At 35.2% G+C, this 18,615-nt stretch overlaps 1 protein-coding gene across 3 annotated transcripts in view; it reads left to right on the top strand.

The window, feature by feature from the left end:
* Nucleotides 1-18,615, top strand: part of LOC145673072 (facilitated trehalose transporter Tret1-like) — a 527,605-nt gene that overhangs the window by 449,115 nt on the left and 59,875 nt on the right. For all 3 annotated transcript variants that reach the window (XM_081742424.1, XM_081742422.1, XM_081742421.1), the window contains one exon: nt 8,428-8,523. In XM_081742424.1, the coding sequence (XP_081598550.1) occupies nt 8,467-8,523 (57 nt within the window). In that variant the 5' untranslated portion in view covers nt 8,428-8,466. The remainder of the gene's footprint in view (nt 1-8,427; nt 8,524-18,615) is intronic.

The following is an 18,615-nucleotide window of genomic DNA, read 5'->3' as shown; positions in this document are numbered from 1 at the left end:
ACAGCTTCTCGCTATCTCTGAGAGGTTTTGCTGTATACTAAGAGATAAGATCGAAGGTGGAATCTGTTCTTGCGTCGCTGAATTCATATGAAGAAAGGTTTCTTGCTGTCTCTGAGAATTTTTGCTCTGTACTAAGCGATAAGCTTGGAGGTGGAACCTGTCTTTGCGTCGCCGAATCCATATCAGGAACAGTTTCTTGCTATCTCTGGGAGTTTTTCCTCTATACTAATCAATAGAGCAACCCACATTATGCTTTATTTTTGGTTTAATTATGCTTTATTTTTTTCAAATTATGCTTTATTTTTAATTTTAGTCATTGTTTTACATTAATCGTATATAATGTATAATATTTACTCTACATTAAATGTTCTAAATATCTTGATCTATTTATTTATATTTTATGCAACCAGTTTCTTTCATATTTAAAGAACTTTCTACTTAATGCACTGTAAAGAGATATATGATTTACTCGAGTCAGTTTTTTTCTTTTTTTTTATCTCTTGTGTGCGCCTTAGAGGTGCACATATACAAAAATGGAAAGTAAAAGATGCCACCAAAAAGTACAGAAAGTGCCGAAGTTCAAGAGGTACACATAACAATATAGTGTAGAGTTCTCGTGTACTTTTCATTGTTGGAGGAAAGTTTTCTGCTTCTTTTCCCTTTTTCTTTTCTCCATACCAAAGGCTTACACCGAAAAGTTTACAGAAATAAAATTAAGCTTTTCATTGTTGCATTGTTATGTTCTCAATGATTTTGCATTGTAAATATTGGTTTTAAAAAATATTAATACAGTATGTTATACTTACAGTTAAACAGAATTTTCCAATAACTGTGCTATATATTTTAAATTATGCTTTATGCTTTATTTTCTAAGATTATGCTTCATTATACTTTTAAAATTAGTTTCTTCTGGACCCTTAAGCAACCACAACCATGTTCAAGGTGCCAACCATATGTGTAAATTGCTATTATGCTTTTTATGCTTTTGGGTTGCCCTACTAATCAATATTGAAACGGGAAGTTGTGCTAGTTTCTACTACTTCCGACATTATTAAAAGAATTAAAGCCGAGATGAAATCTATTCTTGGGCTCCTAAATACATATCGAAACTGAATCCATACGAAAACGTCATTTCTCTCTTTTACCGTTTATGCTTTATTTAGATCAATATTTAGAAAGTATAACTCTACTTTCTTCGCTTTTAGTAAAGAGACAAACAGGAACGGTGAGTTTTGAAAATTAGTGTAGGCGTTCTAATTTGCTGTCTACAACCGGGAGTCTGAAAGTGTGTGATTCACCGAAACATAGTGGGGATTCAGAATTCCTCAGCCGGAAATTTTTGAAAATTAATTCCGCTGAAAATGTAGTTGTAGTGTATTTTATGAATGAAAATTGAGTGGCCTTTTTTTCGTGTTTTCTTCTGTACAGTGGAAAGTATTCTCAAATGAGACTATTGCGGTGTAACCACGAATATTCTGACTCAGTTCTTGTCACGCCTTTCTGAATCTTAGGATTTACAGATTTTAAAACGAAAAAAAAAAAAAAAAAAACATGAAATTTGCTAAATTGAACAAAATTTTGAGCGTAGTTTTGTATAATGATAAAGATAATGCTGTAAACTGAAATGAAAGGCTTATGTTTAGTTCAAAAACTTACTTTTTTACAATTTCTAATTCTCACTAATAGAATTCCCCCTTCTTCCTTTTTCTTCTTTGTCCTCTCTTTTCCTTGTGTGGGTTCTGAGTACCCCCACAAAAATTCTGGGGTTCTCGAACACCCAAGCAACTCCGGAGACGACGCTCTGGAGATAAAACAGATAGCAGAAATTATTCTTAGGATCTAGAGAAACGCTTCTCCCTATCTATTACAGTATTTCTTCAAGGGCCGCGATGGCTCAGTGGTAGAGCGTTCATCTCTGGTACATGGGGTCGCGGGTTCAAACCCTGTTCCTGCCAAGTGAACTTTGTGGTGGACAAACACCGTGTGCATGGGTTTCCTTGGGGTTCTCCCATTTTGTCCAACTTTCTTTATTCCACCATTTCATTCATTGTTCATCATCACCGTCTTCTTTACCCTGGCCGGCATATCTGTGGGACGTAAAACTCAAAAATTTAATTTCATTCTTTGTATTTGTTCAATGATGCTTAACACTGAAACCGAAAATGATTGACTTTTATTGCTTCCGGTTGGAATGGGAGAATAAGGGCGGAAATCGGATATATTATGCCTTGGGGCGCTGAATTCATAACAGGAAACCGTTTCTCGTTATGTCTACCGGTTTGCTCTGATCCCTGTCGACAGCTTTACGAAGAATTCCGATTTATGAGACCTCCTATACTTATGCTGAAGATAGTTTGGTATTTTAAAAATATAAGTGCTGTATTCATACACATGTTAACATTTTTTCTAACATGAGCTAGTAGGGAAATACTTAAACTACCCTATTAGCTACAGCTACTTTTTGCACATACTTATAAAAGAGGCGTATTTAGGGGGCTGTCGGCTCAAGCCCCCCCTTCCTTCGAAATATATTTGTTACTTTTTCGCATTCCATATACAACAATAATCCTTCTTACAATTTCTAAGAATTCCATTGACTTTCCACTTTCTTATGCTCTTTGTTCAGAAATAATACTATAGTTCTCAAATTTCATCCAATGTAAAAACTGTGTTCCTCTTTTCTTTCTTTCGACCATTCAACCCTTCTGTTTCTTTTTCTTAGTTGTTATGTTCTTTCGTTTTTTCTATCATACTTTCGACCGTTGTCATTTGTGATTCATGTCGGCCAAAACTAAGCGGAGATAATAAGCGAAACTGGAGTTACACACTAACTTGCACGGATATCAACATAACGAGATTTTAGTTATTATAGCAAAGAAATATTTACATCGTTTAGTAATAAAAAAAAGAAAATGGTAAATGTTTGAATTAAAGAAAATCAAGATGGAGAAAAAAGTAGCTCGGGAAATTAGGTAGGCCAAGAGGATGCTTCCTTTTCTTCTATGAATAGAACAAAAGGTTAGATTCACTTTTAAATTTGTGTGTGTCATATCACATAAATTCATCAGTCTGCAATTCTTGCTCTTAAAACTGCAAACAGTATACTCCAGCTTCAACTTGTCCCAACATTTTCTTTCAGGTAAAAATGTACACAGATAAAACTGAATATTTCCATTTTTTTTTTCTAAAATGAAATCAGTTAAGTTGAAATGAAAGTACAAATATTCAACGTGAGTTTGCAGGAGCGTCATTTCATATTTGCCTGGGGGGGGGGAGATAAGATCCTCCACCGATATACAAGTTTCACGTTTTTTTGTTTTTTTTTTTACTAGTATATTAGTAGACAATTGATTAATATATATTTAATTCTCAAACTCAGGTGGGCAATTGCCCCCCCCCTGCTACCCCGTATTGTGCGTAGCTTCCCCCGAAACAAAATCCTAAATACGCCATTGATGTATAATAAGAATGCAACAGTTGAATGTCAAAATGCAAAATTCATTTTCCCGTATCGTATACACATTGTTTCTCTCTAGGTTTCATCATCAGTACAAAGAAAATTTCGCACTGATGATGATGATGATTTCTTTCAGTTCGTATACGCGTACGTACAGTACAATTTTCCCCAATGCAGTGGCGTTAGGTGCGTACATTATATATACGGTAGTGTAAAAAGCGAGCGAAAGAAAGAGACACAAGTTGAAAAGCCTGTAAATCAATACACGTCAATCGGTGGTAACGCCTGCATTCAACCCATACATCTAACCAATGGTCTCTTCACTTATCATGTGACAATTCCAACTAGGCTGAAAATGATAAATGGCGGTCCTCTGATATATATATATATATATATATATATATATATATATATATATATATATATATATAGTGAACAAGGGGGAGATCTATACCTTTCTGTCTGTCAGTATTGAAGAAACGAACTTTTCACTCTGAAACTTTATCTACTGTATTCGTGTGCTGGTTTCAATTCTCATTCCAGTTCACGATACGGTGATGATGGAAATACCATCAGTTCGTTTTTCAGTATTTACACACACACACACACACGCTGAAAAGAGACGAGGACACTTTTTTTCCTTCCGCACACAGTTATGCTGCCTCTTTCGTGGAAAAGTTTTTCACTTATTAAAAATCCATGTTGTTTGGTCTATGAGATTTTAAATACAATATATTTTCATTCAACACAGAAAAAAAAAAATAGAACAATACATAAAAACAAAAATGTTCAATCTAAATGATAAAATGTAAAAAAAAAAAGAAGAAGAAGAAGAACTTATTTATTTAAAATTTTAATATGAGCATACACACTGCTTGGCATTAAAAATGCAACTTGAAGAAGAATGCATTAGATTGACCCCACATTTTAGAATGCCTACAATGGAAAGACAGTACAATAATTAAAGGTGCAGCTCCTTACTTATCACGTGTGCACCCTGGTAACAGCAACCACAAATAGATCAGAGAGTAACATTTCAGTATCGGATAAGAGTTAGCGTGAGGGCTCTTTGTCGGAACGATCAGACAATGCATCGTCGTCAAATGCGGTATCTATTCCCGAAGGTATCTGTCTTTGATTGCGGAAGAATTATCGCATATTACGACAGTGGACATATCTCTCGCAACATTGCTGCCCCTATAGGAACAAATGAAGTCCAAGTGATCGAATATGGCTGCAGAAGCAACAACACGACGTTTAAAAGCGCAATGCCAATTTTATACTACGGACTGAAAAGACTGAGTTCTTGTGGACATGGCTTTGGAGGACCAGAAAGGCACATTCCTAACACTGGCACAAAAATTCGGGGTAGTTGTGCAGCGATAGTCCCTACGAACGTTTCCACGTCCCCTGGCGGAGCAGCGGGCAATTGTTGTAGCTATCTTTGACTGCACAGCAGCATATATGTGTGTGACTGAAATAGTACTTCGAAAGTCATGAATCGAGAACCAAATGGTACGAGATCCTCTTCTTTGATGAATCCCGCTTCTGTCTTTAATATCATGTCTAACAGTACGTTGGTCGCTGGGCAACACCTTCGTTCTGCATCACAACGTCGGTCACCACCGTACGTTATGGTATTGAGTGCTATTATATTCCGTGTCTGCTTCCATCTTATACTCATTAAAGATTCTTGTAGTAACCAGCGGTATATCGATTTGATTCAGTAGTCCTTTTACTGCTCATCTTGGAATTATTACTTCTTTAGACATTATGTTCCACGTCTTCCTTAACTGGCGCATCCACGTGATCTTCCATCAACTGGACACGTTTTGCAGAAAGTTTTGCTACCAGACCTTCCGGAGATAATGCTTTTGAAATACTAAAATTTGGCAGCGTGACATACTATCTTCCAGGGAGACATTTATCTTCTCTATTTCTCGTCATGTCGCAGCAGTACTAGAAGCAAGTGATGGAACTATGCAGTACTGACTGTCTGGACATTCTGCTAGGCCCTTGTGTGTTGTTAGGCATCGCAAAGAGCAGAACATGTAATAAGTTCTATTTCTTAAGCTATTTGTCTGCCATATTTGTGACTGCTACATCTTCTTCATCTCGGTGTTGCATTTTTAGTATCCAGCAGTGTATTTATTTATTTTTTTTACTTCATTTTTTTTCACGTAATAGGATGACAAAAAGTTACTTTTAGTATTGGATAGAATCAACGTAGTTAATAAATAAATTACAAGGATGGGCGCCGATCCCGGGAGCCACTGAGGCCTGTGTCCTCCTCCAAAGTTGTAAATCCTCCCAAGATCTGGATATCTTAGACCTACACTGACATCAGAATCCCTACAAATTCTGAAATACACACTAGATAAAATGTCATTTAATTCAGTTAATTTTCAAATATCTGTGGTAAGGTTGTTTTTGTCTTTTTTTAGGCAAATATTCTTCGATCCGAACGTTATTCTGACAATAATCCAGTAGAGTGGTGCGGCTCGTTTAGTATTTTTAATAGGTACCGGTATCCACTCTACCTGGACAAGTTCACATAACTGCTTCTGCATATATTTTTCAAGTAGTATTTCTTACTCCAGCTTTGTTGGTTTCTAAAAAATATGTACGCCAGACCTTAATTGTTTTACTGCGAAAGGTAAGTCACAACCAGAGATGTAATGGGGAATATACGGGTTACGGGAGTATACAGCGTATGACCATCTAATATTTTTATAGTCGAACGCATACTCAACGAAAGAACAAGCGTACATACGGATGGCTATATCTACGAAAAATTCTATTACTGGTCCTTAGCGGTTCGCGGATGCGTCTTTGGCTTGATTAAATGGGGTTCGATTCCCGGCTGGAGCACATGTGGTTCGGATTCCATGTTAATCAGTAGGTCCACATTTCATATAGCCTCGCTGTTGAAAAGGACGCTAAACTGAAAATGAACTGAATTGCGTCACTGGTCAAAGCCATTGAGAGTTTACTCAATAACCGGAGTGATTATGAATAGTCTTTCCGGAGCAAGACCGATTTACGACTAATGTCAAAATGTAGCTGTTGTTAGGGTCACAGTAGCTCAGTGGTAGAGCGTTCACCTCTGGTGCATGGGGCTCTTTGTTTGATCTCAGTTGAGGTGAGCTTTGTGGTGGACAAACACCGTGTGCGTGGGTTTTCTCAGGATTCTATCGTTTCATCCCACTTTCTTCATTTCACCACAATTCATTCATTTCTCGTCATCACCGTCTTCTTTAGCCTAGCCGACATAACCGTGGGACGTAAAACTTATAGATTTCATTTCGTTTTTGTAGCTATTGTTTTTGTGAGTTAAGTTTCTAATCAAATGTAAAGTGCTAATAACATTTGAAGCAAAATATTCAGAATTCGAGCAATCATACGTAGCCTGTGGTCTACGTAGCAATGATTTATGTTATCCTGTACTTGAACCAAATAACTTTCAACTAAAATGAAACTATCTGCGAATAGTTCCAAGAATAGGTAATATACAGGGTGGCCCAAAAGTGGGTAAACAATACCGTACTGATCAGCTTATTGCATTGTATATCATTTCTTATTGTTATCCACCAGGTAGACTTAGTTTCTTTATTGTTTCCTCTTAATGTGTTTTTACTTACATCTTAAGCTCGGAAGAGCTGAAACAAATAAACCCATAAACTAGAATGTTACACTTGATCAATGTAGGGGTGTGTACCTATTTTTGGACCACCCTGTACGCCTGGTGTTTAGGATTAGGATTAGGATTAGAAACTACATTTCTGGCCATTACCGGGATCTATAGTCTTTTTAAGCCCATAACGTCATGGGAGATGACGTCTCCCCGCGATCACACTACACGTGGAAGGAAATGGGGAAGGAAGAAAGGAAAGGAGAAGGAACGAAGATACCTGAGAACTTCATCTTAGATACAATCTCGGCATTTGCGTGGTGTGAATGTGGAAAACCCAGGAAAAACTCACTCACGATGGCTTGCCTGAAAAAAGTTTTTTGCTCAACCGAGTATCCCTACTGGGAACTGAACCCGGACTGCTCGCACCAAAGGTGTTAAGAGTCTTCATGCGGCGAAATTAAAATACCGCTAATTTTACAGTAATTATGTGATATCTTCAAATACATAAAAGATAATCGAAATGTGGAACAAGAGCGCCTTAGACAATATAATTTTACATGATATACCGTTATCACGACTCACTTACCTGCTTTCGATTTCGAGCCATTTTGAAAATCGGCATTTATTTTCGCGTTTCTAAATAGCTGAAAACGGTAAGCCACTAGATGACTTGTGATAACGGTACCTCACGCAAAATAATATTGTCTAGGGCGCTCTTGTTCCATATTTCAATTATATTTTATCTATTTGAAGATATCACATAATTACTGTAAAATTAGCGGTATTTTAATTTCGCCAGGATGAAGACTCTTAATGAAAGCGCTACACGGTGCCACTACAAGTAGCGTCATTTCTACCTCATAAAACTATGATTATTGTCATTGAAAAGATATTTATACAGGGTGGACCGTTTATCTTGATATGCTCTTGTTACTTTTAAACTAATGAGTACAATACGCTCAAATTTCATGTCTTTCATGTCTTTCTGAAAGACATTATATGACGTACTCTTCAGTACCACTAGACTAACAGTATTGCCAATCCAATTTAAAGTTGTAATTTTTAAATAGGACTACGTCAATTACAATGTAGGTCCAACTTGTACAGTTGTCTAGCCTAGTATTTCCTACTGTTGATCCTACTGTCTGTGCTGGTACGAAAAAAATCCTGTGGCTTAAAGTATGAGGTATTTAAATTCCCTGTTTCTCCACCAACATTAGGCGTATGCAATTTGTTTTATTCAACTATACTTGCAAATGTTTTAAGTACACATATATATAAGCTACAGTTTGTTTATTTAAGTTTTATTAATTGTTTTGTTTGACCTTCTTTTCAGCTGGAGTCTATACTAATTAGTCAGGCAACTCGTGTGCCAATGACCACAACGGTCCACATCACTTCAGGAGCTGCCAGGCCCCACCAACTATCACAGGTATCTCAATTGTTATATATAAAAAAGATTTTTTCTCTGTTTAGTTATTTTACGTATTCAATAATGAATACTCAATCACATTTTACTGCTAACTTGCACTATGACTTATTTTCCTATTCTTACATCTAAAATTCTTATATATATATATATATATATATATATATATATATATATATATATATATATATATATATATATATATATAGCAGCTCTCTATGAGAACGTTAACAGGTGTCGACATGATGACAAAGTCATGAAATGACGTGATAACGGAGAAACTAAAAGAGACAGAGAAACGAAACTTTGCACGAAGGAACTAGAGATACGGCGACATCTGCTCATGTATTGACGAACCGACGAACATAATTGGATGAACAGTGTTACCAACCCAAGAGAAAGTTGTGTTTCTGTAAATAGAATGACCTAAATTGAATATCATCATTGGAAGCTATAATAAAAATAAAGAGAAAAGAGATGGCAAACGCAGATCAGTGTTGCAGACTTCTCGAGAAATAAAGTATAACATGTGTTGGCGCACACACGGAGTGAGGTACTAACGTTATACACACCTTAAATCAGATATTGCCAAGAACTGTTTCTGCTTACTGCAAGTCTAGAAGGATCCGCTGAACAGTGTTGCCATCAACAGAAGGGAGAAATTTAGTCTTGAAGGGATACAATAACTCGGAAAAGGTCACTAGTGCTGTATGGTTTAAAACCTTTAATGCAAGGCGGGAGAGCATGAGGAGTAGTGCCATGGTTATGTGAGATCGATAACTCACGTACTGATATATATATTCGGTATCTTGTTAAAGCAGAGAACTAAGGTTTAAAACGATGGCAACGCTGCACAGCGGCGGCTTTTTTGCTCTTGATATCAGTATGGTTATCAGAGTCCTCAAAAGCTCAGGAGTACATAAACCCATGTAAATTGAATGCAGTTATCATATCTTAACCAGGTTGTTGGGATTTCAACCCGCTGTGCAGCTTTGCCACCTTTCACAAACCTTACTTGTCAGCTTTTACAAGATATCGTATATCTCGGTCAGTTATTGATCTCACATAACCACGGTTCTACTCCTCATGCTCTACCACCTTGCATTATAGGTTTTAAGGCATACAGCACTAATGACCTTTTCCGAGTTATTGTATGTTTTCCAAACTCAATTTTTCACTTCTGTTGATGGCAACACTGTTCAGCGGATCCTTCTAGACTTAGAGTCAACGCAAACAGTTCTTTTGACTATCTGATTTAAGGTGTACGATTCTCACTCCCTGTGTGCGCCAACACATGTTATACTTTATTTCTCGAGAAGTTTGCAACACTGATCTGCGTTTGCCATCTCTTTTCTCTTTATTTTTATTATAGCTTCCAATGATGATATTCAATTTAGGTCATTCTATTTACAGAAACACAACTTTCTCTTGGGTTGGTAACACTGTTCATGTTCGTCGGTTCGTCATTACATGAGCAGATGTCACCCTATCTCTAGTTGCTTCGTGCAAAGTTTCGTTTCTTCGTCTCTTTTAGTTTCTCCGTTATCACGGTTGGGAATTCTAAATTATATTATAATATGAAAACGTCATTTCATGACTGTCATCAAGTCGGCACGGGTTAACGTTCTCATAGAGAACTGCTATTTCACTAATGCGTGTTTATGGTCACATAGAATACATTTGGGGGGTGTGCGTATCGCAACACGAAATTACACAAAACAAGGGACACCCTAATATACGAGTATATATGTATGTATGTGTGTGTGTGTGTGTGTGTGTGCGTGTGCGTGTGTGTGTGTGTGCGTGTGTGTGTGTGTGTGTGTTTGTGTGTTGGCTTACAGACTTTGTTGCAGAAAATTTTGTCTGTGGAGGTGGAAGACAAATTAAACTATAAGGAGGCTACAATAGGTCACTCATTGATAAAGAGTTTGCGCAACATAAGACATGATACATTCCGAGAACAAAGCCTCTTCCAGAATTATGCATGGAAGGAACAATGATGACTTACGGGGGATATATTTCCTGAATGTAGCAATACTATGGATCTTATCTCCCCTGGTATAATTTCCTGTTGATACATGAAATACACATTCGGGTTTCACTTAATTCCTTTTTGCTGCATATAATGCACTTCTATAGCTTCAATCATCTACGTAAAAAAAAAAAAAAAAAAAAAAAAAAGAGAGAGAGAGAGGCATCATTACTTTCAAGGTACACTCATGTCCAAAATGATTGTCGCATATCTACAACCGTCTTCTTCTAAGAACATAATTTGATAATGATTTTGCAGGGTACTTTTAATACTGATACTATGTGTATATTCGGGAAATGTATATTTGTGGTAAATTTCATAGGAAAATAATTGTAAATACGGAAATTAGAATGAGTAAAACAAAATGTTGCTAAATGGACAAGAAAGTTTTATTTTCGTTTTATTATTCTTATTTACTGCTCTTTTGACATGAAATTTGCCACATACATGTCTTTGCTGATTATACACATACTAACTTTATAAGAAATACCGGGCGAATTCGTTATCAAATTATATTCCTACAACAACATATTTATAGACATGCGACAATAATTTTAGACATGAGTGTACGTACAAGCAAGATATTATTACTAGTGTACCAGGTCATCATAATTAAAGTTTCTCTATCAAGAAGCATCTATACGGTCAAGTACTGTGAGGATTGTTACTAATATTTGGTAGAGGTTTATTTCGGAACATCCAGAAGCAATACGTACCAAAAGAGATTGTTTAAATCTTTGCCAGCAGAGAAAAATCTCGCGCTGAAAACAGTTCAACTTTAAATATTTACAATAAAATATTGCTATTACTTTACCGGAAACATCCGTTTTGACTTCTGTTATATTGTCAGGTTAACTACTGCGGTTGAAGAATTGTCAAACAAAAATGAAATGTTTAATATAACGTCCAAAGATTATGGTGGTCTTTAGGGCAGCATTTCCCAATCGGTGTGCCGTGAATGGGCCGCTGGTGTGCTGCGAGGAAATCGAAATAAAATTATTAATTCTATAACAATCAAATTGAAAAACACAGGGGAAAATGTATATTTGTATTGCACATTACTATGAGCCTCTACTATGAATCTACAATTTTAAGTTTCATGCCGTGCTACTTTTCTGTACATTTCTAATGTTGAAAAAAAAAGTATTTGTTGTCATTGTTATGACCATTATTGCTTCTTTATTGTTGCAGACTATTTTGTAACTTGAAAATTTAAAATATCATTCAATCCTTTCGACAAGTTACCTACATTTGTGTTTTAAAAGTAAAAGAGATTTATTTGTTGGTTCATTATTTAGTGATCTTCCTTCTTAATAAAAGGTTGGATACAGTTTTCAAAAAAGAATGCGTAATTTTAAAAACCTGATTCCTATATCTCATTGCAATTGTTTTCTGTTTTTAAATTAGAATGAAAAATAAGCACAATGAATTAGCATAGGGGAAAACCAGTGATCGAGCTTTCATCTCTGTGAGGAGGAGATCAGTAATCACAGAAAAAATACCACGGAATTTTATATTTACAAATAATAATATCTATAAGTGTGCCCCGAGAATCCAAGTTACACTCGTAGTGTGCCGCAAGTTGAAAAAGGTTAGGAAACGCTGCTTTAGGGTAAAAGAAATAGGTAATTAGTGGAAGGGAATTATTTTGAAAGAATTGATGAAATGAAAATATGGAAGGAAACGGGAGTTGTAAGCAGGATGCGAAATTATAACAGTTGAAGTAGGGGTGAGAAAGAACTGTATTAAAAAAAAAGAAAGAAAAAAATCTTCGCACTGGTATGTTTCGACATTGAAAGTTAGGTAGAAAATATTCGAACATTAATAATTACTAAACTGTAAGATTAGGAACACCAATAGTCACAAGTCCACCAATTAATTAGGCTTACATGTGAAATATATGTTAATTAGTACTATATATGGATTATTAATTAATTTGGAACCTTTTGATAATAGTATCATTTTATTGACCCTTACCAATAAGTTTTAATGAGGGGGAAATTTTCTTCCAAAAATATTAAGCGGGATGAATTCGACTGATCCTCTCAGGATTTCGCATCTTAGTTGTAAGAGGGAAGGAAAGATACTTAATACCGAAGGAAAGATACTTAATAGACTGTATTTCCATGCAACAGTATTGTAAAAAATTAGTTGTATAAGTTATAATTTATCGTTATCCCATTAAAGACATTTATCGAGCAATACAGTATAAATATTTATGTGAAATCTCAAAATGTAACCTTTTTCAAAGCTACTAGCTGAACCTGCGCTCTCTATACAGCGCATCATTCACATATGAGCATGAATCTCCTTGTCATTCCTCACAGCATCTGTACCTGTCCCTTTACAGACACAGGTGGAAGACATCTTGATAAAAATCCGCAAGGGGTAACATGAAGTTTTTTCTATTATTTTTTCAATATCTCGCACCGTTTACAAGATTGAGCCTACTTCCGGTTAGAGTTTCTAATTCGTGTATAATCAGTATTTTGTTGCATGCAGTATGTAATAAGCAAATACATTACATACACAATTAATTATAATGTCAGTGATAAATAGTGTTCATTGGGCAAAACACTTCTAACAACAAAGATTCGACTTAGACTGGAGAAATGGTTATCCTTCGTTTTTCATTATCATTTGGCCATGAAACAAACGCCTGAGAGACATACGACCCGTGTATAAAATTATGTGGTGTTGGAATGTATAACTCGTAGGATATGATGCTTTACTTTTTTGAAATTTCAACACTTCCAGTGTACCCCTAAAAATGTTATAACGCCATTTTTTTTTTTAAATATTCAATTAGAAGTGGGCAACATTTGGAATCGACCAGCAAAAACGGCACGTTTCTAGCACTTGTAGTTTTCGAGATCTTATTGTCGAAACGATTGGAAGCAAACCTATAAACTTAGCATTTTAATATATAGATGCTATATTAAAAATCTAAAAGTAAATACAAATAATAATAGCAATCCAACAAAAAATATATTTTATATATCAATGATAAATTCAATATTGTTTAACTTTTGAATAATAAAGATGTGACATATCATCTTCTTGTTGATAAATTCGTTGTTATTTTAATTAATTTTATTTATTTATTTATTACTTTAACACGCTTCTTAATCTTTTTTTTTTATCTCAGTTTTCCTATTTGTCTTTTTCTGATATAAAACGTTAAAATGCCGTGTGAATAGCTGCAGTTGTTTGCATTTCTCATTAGTAAAGTAAAATATAGTTTGCAAAACATGGAAAACGCTTTGTCTCTGAGAAACTTTTAATACTAATTCATTTCTGTAATTATCTTTAATGTTTTTCAAGTGCAGTTTTCTTTCTTTTGTTAAATGTTTTAAAATTAAAATTTAATATATATGCATAATAGCTAAAACTAGAAAATAATAAATTATGTCGTAATTATCGAAGATATCTCGTCGCTCCGTCTAATGATCCTTAAGCACTTTGTGTAACTTTGTTTTAACTAATTTTAAACGCAACAGGATTATTATTACTGGTAATTATTTTCTCGATACTTGAACCTCCTTTTAGAGGCCTCTTAATTTTCATTTATCATTTCAGCGTCTCTGAAATTAAATGATAAATCATAGACCACGATTGTTTTTCAACAAGTATATTATCTACGGAATATCTACCGGTTGTTTACAATGTTTCCTGTGTTTGTTAGTCCTAGGGGAGAAGGTGTGAGTATGGACTAGAGAGTCTTCTATGCGATACTAAAATAGAAGAAATCGAACGGAGGCCGCAAAAGTTTGTCACCGACTATTTTAACTAGTTCTCTATAAGAATATTCTACTACGCTCAGAGAAAGAAAAGCAAAAGCCTGTGAAGCAGCGAGGGAATATTAACCCTATATATGATCGGTACGCTAATCAGAATGCATTGTTAAAGATTACAAATGCAAGGTCCAGGTTCCAGTTGAAACAACGTCAAAGGGCGCGAAACTACAAGAATATTTGCAACTGCCCCAATGAAGGAAAATATTAAATTTGACAGAAAAGAAAGACGATTCAGAATGTTTTCACTTCTGGCTCTTTATTTCTACCTGAGTTCTTGAAAAGAGTGCTCCTGAAAACATAAACTGTGAATGTTTATCTTGTGGTGAGAAGTGGTCGGATTAAAATACCCTGTGAGAAATGGATACAGTGCGTAATGTGTCAGTGTGGTTTCATGTTGATTGTTTTTCCTGCGCTAATAAACATCATAAGATAATTGTCATATTTCAGTTCTGTATGCGTAGATGTATAGTTTTCACCATCTTAACATTTAGTTCTCTTGCGTATTAGTTTCTTCATAGTTAATGCTGTTATAAAACTGTGTATACAGGCCAGACCTATGTCAGTATCATAGATAATTATAAACTAAGAAAAAGAAGGAGAACTCAACTTTTTTTAAAAAATACCATTGTTTCATATTACTAACCATTTCCCAAGCCCTCAATTGCTCAAGGGTTTTTTCCAAAATTGTATAACTGAACGCTTAGTATACTGTTTTAAATATGTGTTCGAGAATACAAAGATTAAAGTGTAAATTTTCTTATGCCACGTATGAAAATGTTCACCAACTTTTCAGTTGACAGTGGAAAACGAAAAAGATCTTCCTTATTCCCACCTTCCCCTATACAAAAGTTCAGTGATTGAGCTTAATTGTAGTTTCCTGTATAATATATGAATAACTGTAGTGAGTTTATGGAATCTCCGAATTTCGGAATTTTTCTAAAATATTAATTTTTCTGAATTCTGGAATTTTTCAGAATTCTAGAGTTTTCTGAATTTCGATTTGTTTTCGAAATCCGGAATTTTCCTATTTTACTTTCCATAAAAATTCTGGATTTGGCCATCCCGATTACGCACCAATTACACGATGTTATTACTACAAACTAGTTTGTATTTAGTATTGTTCCGGAATGAATAAAGCTTTGACAAGGGATAGGTAAGGGGACAGTACTGTAGCGCAAGAGTGCGTCCATAGAATCTAGTCATGAGAGAAGGTAAGTACACACGTAAAACACAGAACTCTTTATTTTATCACTCGAGTTTTAAGCTAGATTAGATCAGTTTTTTCGACTTGTATAGTTGGAAAGGTATCGCCTTCTTTCTACCCCTTCCCTTCCAAGAGTCAGCCTCTGATTGAGAACCATGTGAATCGTTGACTTGACAGAGAGATGTGTCGTCGCAAATGGAGATTATACTTGTTGAATAAACCAACTCTTTGTTTTCTCTATTGCGTAAGTTACTAGTAATATTGTTCGTATATAAATGGTTCATTTCCAAGTATCAATATAATAAGTTGGGACGCAGTGGCTCAGTGGTGGAGCGTTCACCTTTGGTGCACGGGGTCCTTGGTTTGATCCAAGCTCGCGCCAAGTGAACTTTGTGGTGTACAAACACCGTATGCGTGGTTTTTCTCAGGGTTCTTCCACTTTCTTCATTTTACCATTTCATTCATTTCTCATCATCACCGTCTCCTTTAGTCTAGCCGACATATCCGTAAAACTTATTGGGATTTCATTTCATTTTTCAATAGGTATAATAAGTCATCTGGGTACCAGAGTCTTCATGCAAGTAATATTCAACTAGATGGCTTCCATCAATGATTCATACCTGGGTAATTATAGAATTCCCTCTCTAGAGTCAAGATTTTCCATTTTCCTTTTGAATTTCCCACATTCTATTAATTACAAGATAATAATAATAAAATGTGAAATGAAACTATTCAATCGTCCACGAATATAAAACAGCTTGTGAAGAAGTATTCCTTAATTGGAAACGCGTACTGTTTGTTACCAGAAATACATTGTGTGCATCATACCTTTGTACCATCACCTCATGCTGAGCTTAACGATGTTAGAAAGAACTCTGTTTTCCACATATTTTGGATGAAAAATTTGGGAAGGATTCTTTCTTGTTTGATATTTTACTTTTTTTTATCTTTCATTTGTTTCTCGTTTGATATTTTTCTTCCTTTCAGAAGAAAAATATCAAACGAGAAACAAATGAAAGTATCAAATCATTCGTTTGATACTTTTACCAGAGCACATTTTCTCCCCCCTTGGCAGTTGATTTTTTACTAACACATATTCCACAAACCACTTCTTCAGTAGCATGAAATTTCGAGATAAAAAGATCTGATTAAAATTTCAGAATAACTCGTAATTTCGCAATCTTTCATCACTCATTATATCTATTTTTCGTATATATATATATACGAAAAATCCTATATCTGTCGAAAATTTCGACGACAATTGCCTTTATTTCTTTCGGAAAAATTAATGCAAACAATCCCACTATATTTTTCTCAAGTGTTGGCATCACTGGCTTACATAGGTTTCTCTAATCTGAAGGTTTACGAACTGACGCGGCTCGACAGTTGAAACTGATTCACTATTTTTTCAATAGATGTCACTATATGCCATGAACGTGTTATTACAACTGGAATAATATTCCAGTGTCTGGAAACTTTTAGAAATATCTTTGATGTCCCTTTGCTTCAAGGGACGCTAAGCTTCAATATAACTAATCCTAATACGTCCGTGGGTTACTACGGGGTTCATCCTCATTTTTATTCCACAAATTCTTTCATATTTGTTGACTTTTATTAATCATCCCATGTGCCTTTTTTTTAGCTTAAAAGGTCATATATGTTAAAGTTTCATTAAATATTTCAGATTTCATTAAAGATTTCATTTCATAACGAAACTTGAAAATACATTAAGTATTTTTAATTACATAGTTCTAACTTGCATATCAATTTGTAAGTAGCACAAGTATAGTAAAAGTGTTAAGGGGACACGAATTTAAAGTTAAAAAAAAAAACATAAATTACGAAACCACTCTTCTAGAGCAAACTTGTGTAATCGAAACATTCTTCAAAGTCAAAAAGGCGTGTGCATTTTCTTAGAAGATAAGATTCTAGATTTAATCGTGTACGTAGTCGAAACGAAACAGTTCTAGAAGTTAAAGTATGGGGTCTTAAAACTAGAAATTGATAGTAGAAAGAACGCAGGTGTAACTTAAATTGGGAAAATATCCTCTTGAGATAACAGAGAAAAAGAGAAATGAGTAGAGAAAGATTGGAAGATAGAAAGAAAAAGAAGTATTTAAAAAAGGAAAAGGCAGCAAAAGAAAAAGAAAGAGAACTAAAGAAAAAAAAATGCAATGCAGCAGAAAATGAGTGAGAAAAGGATCAGTTGTATTGGCAGCTAACTCCATCAAAATCACGACTCCTCCCTCCCCCCACTCGCCCTCCTTCCAACAAAACGGGGAAGTTCGGATGCACTTTCTTTTTCCTTGTACGGGGTGAAGAAGACCAGCTGAGCAGAAGCGTGATCGATTTCGACCTTTCTTCCAAGCTTCGAAACTTGCCTGCTGTTGTGCCTGGGGTAAAATAAAATAAAATAAATCGATGGTCCTTTTCAATTAGATGCATTGCTCAGTTGTATATGTAAAAGGCGTAGCGAAGTTTCTAAGCATTTTGAAAGGAATCAAAGTAAGAAACCGTTATTAAAAAAAGATGCATAGAATCACATAGTGAAAAGAAATAATGACTGTATTAATTCAGCACAATGACTCTGTGTTACTTAGTTGTGTTTTAATTTTGACACATGCCTGATGGTACTTCATTGGATTTTGGCAGGGGTGAAAGTGGATCTCAAAAGATAAAGGAATGCATGACGTCATGCCGTTCCTTGTGCCTATCTTTGCCCATTGTAATGTTTTAGGAAATGAAGGGACGCAATAGATATTTTTGGAAGTAGGGTAACGGCGTCCCCCTGCGTCCACCCTCACTTTTACTTCTGGATTTTGGAGTAAATTATAAAATGGTATTTGTTAAATCAAACATCAGACCTTGTTTATTCTTTATCAAAAGTGTTAAATATACCGGGTAAAACTTTGCTGATAGCTAAAGTTAAAAACTAATATAGTTTTCTCTTCGTCAGTTACTTAGTAATGCAACGTATACACCGAAAATTACAATGTAGCTGTATCTTCTTGATACACAGGATTTGGATGTGGCTATGTTACATCTGATAAATCATTGTTCGT

The sequence above is a fragment of the Thermobia domestica genome, chromosome 16 (genome assembly GCF_964235325.1).
Source record: "Thermobia domestica chromosome 16, izTheDome1.hap1.1, whole genome shotgun sequence".
NCBI classification, from domain to species: domain Eukaryota; kingdom Metazoa; phylum Arthropoda; class Insecta; order Zygentoma; family Lepismatidae; genus Thermobia; species Thermobia domestica.
Note: the sequence above shows the minus strand (reverse complement) of the source record. Positions and strands in the feature narration are given on the sequence as shown.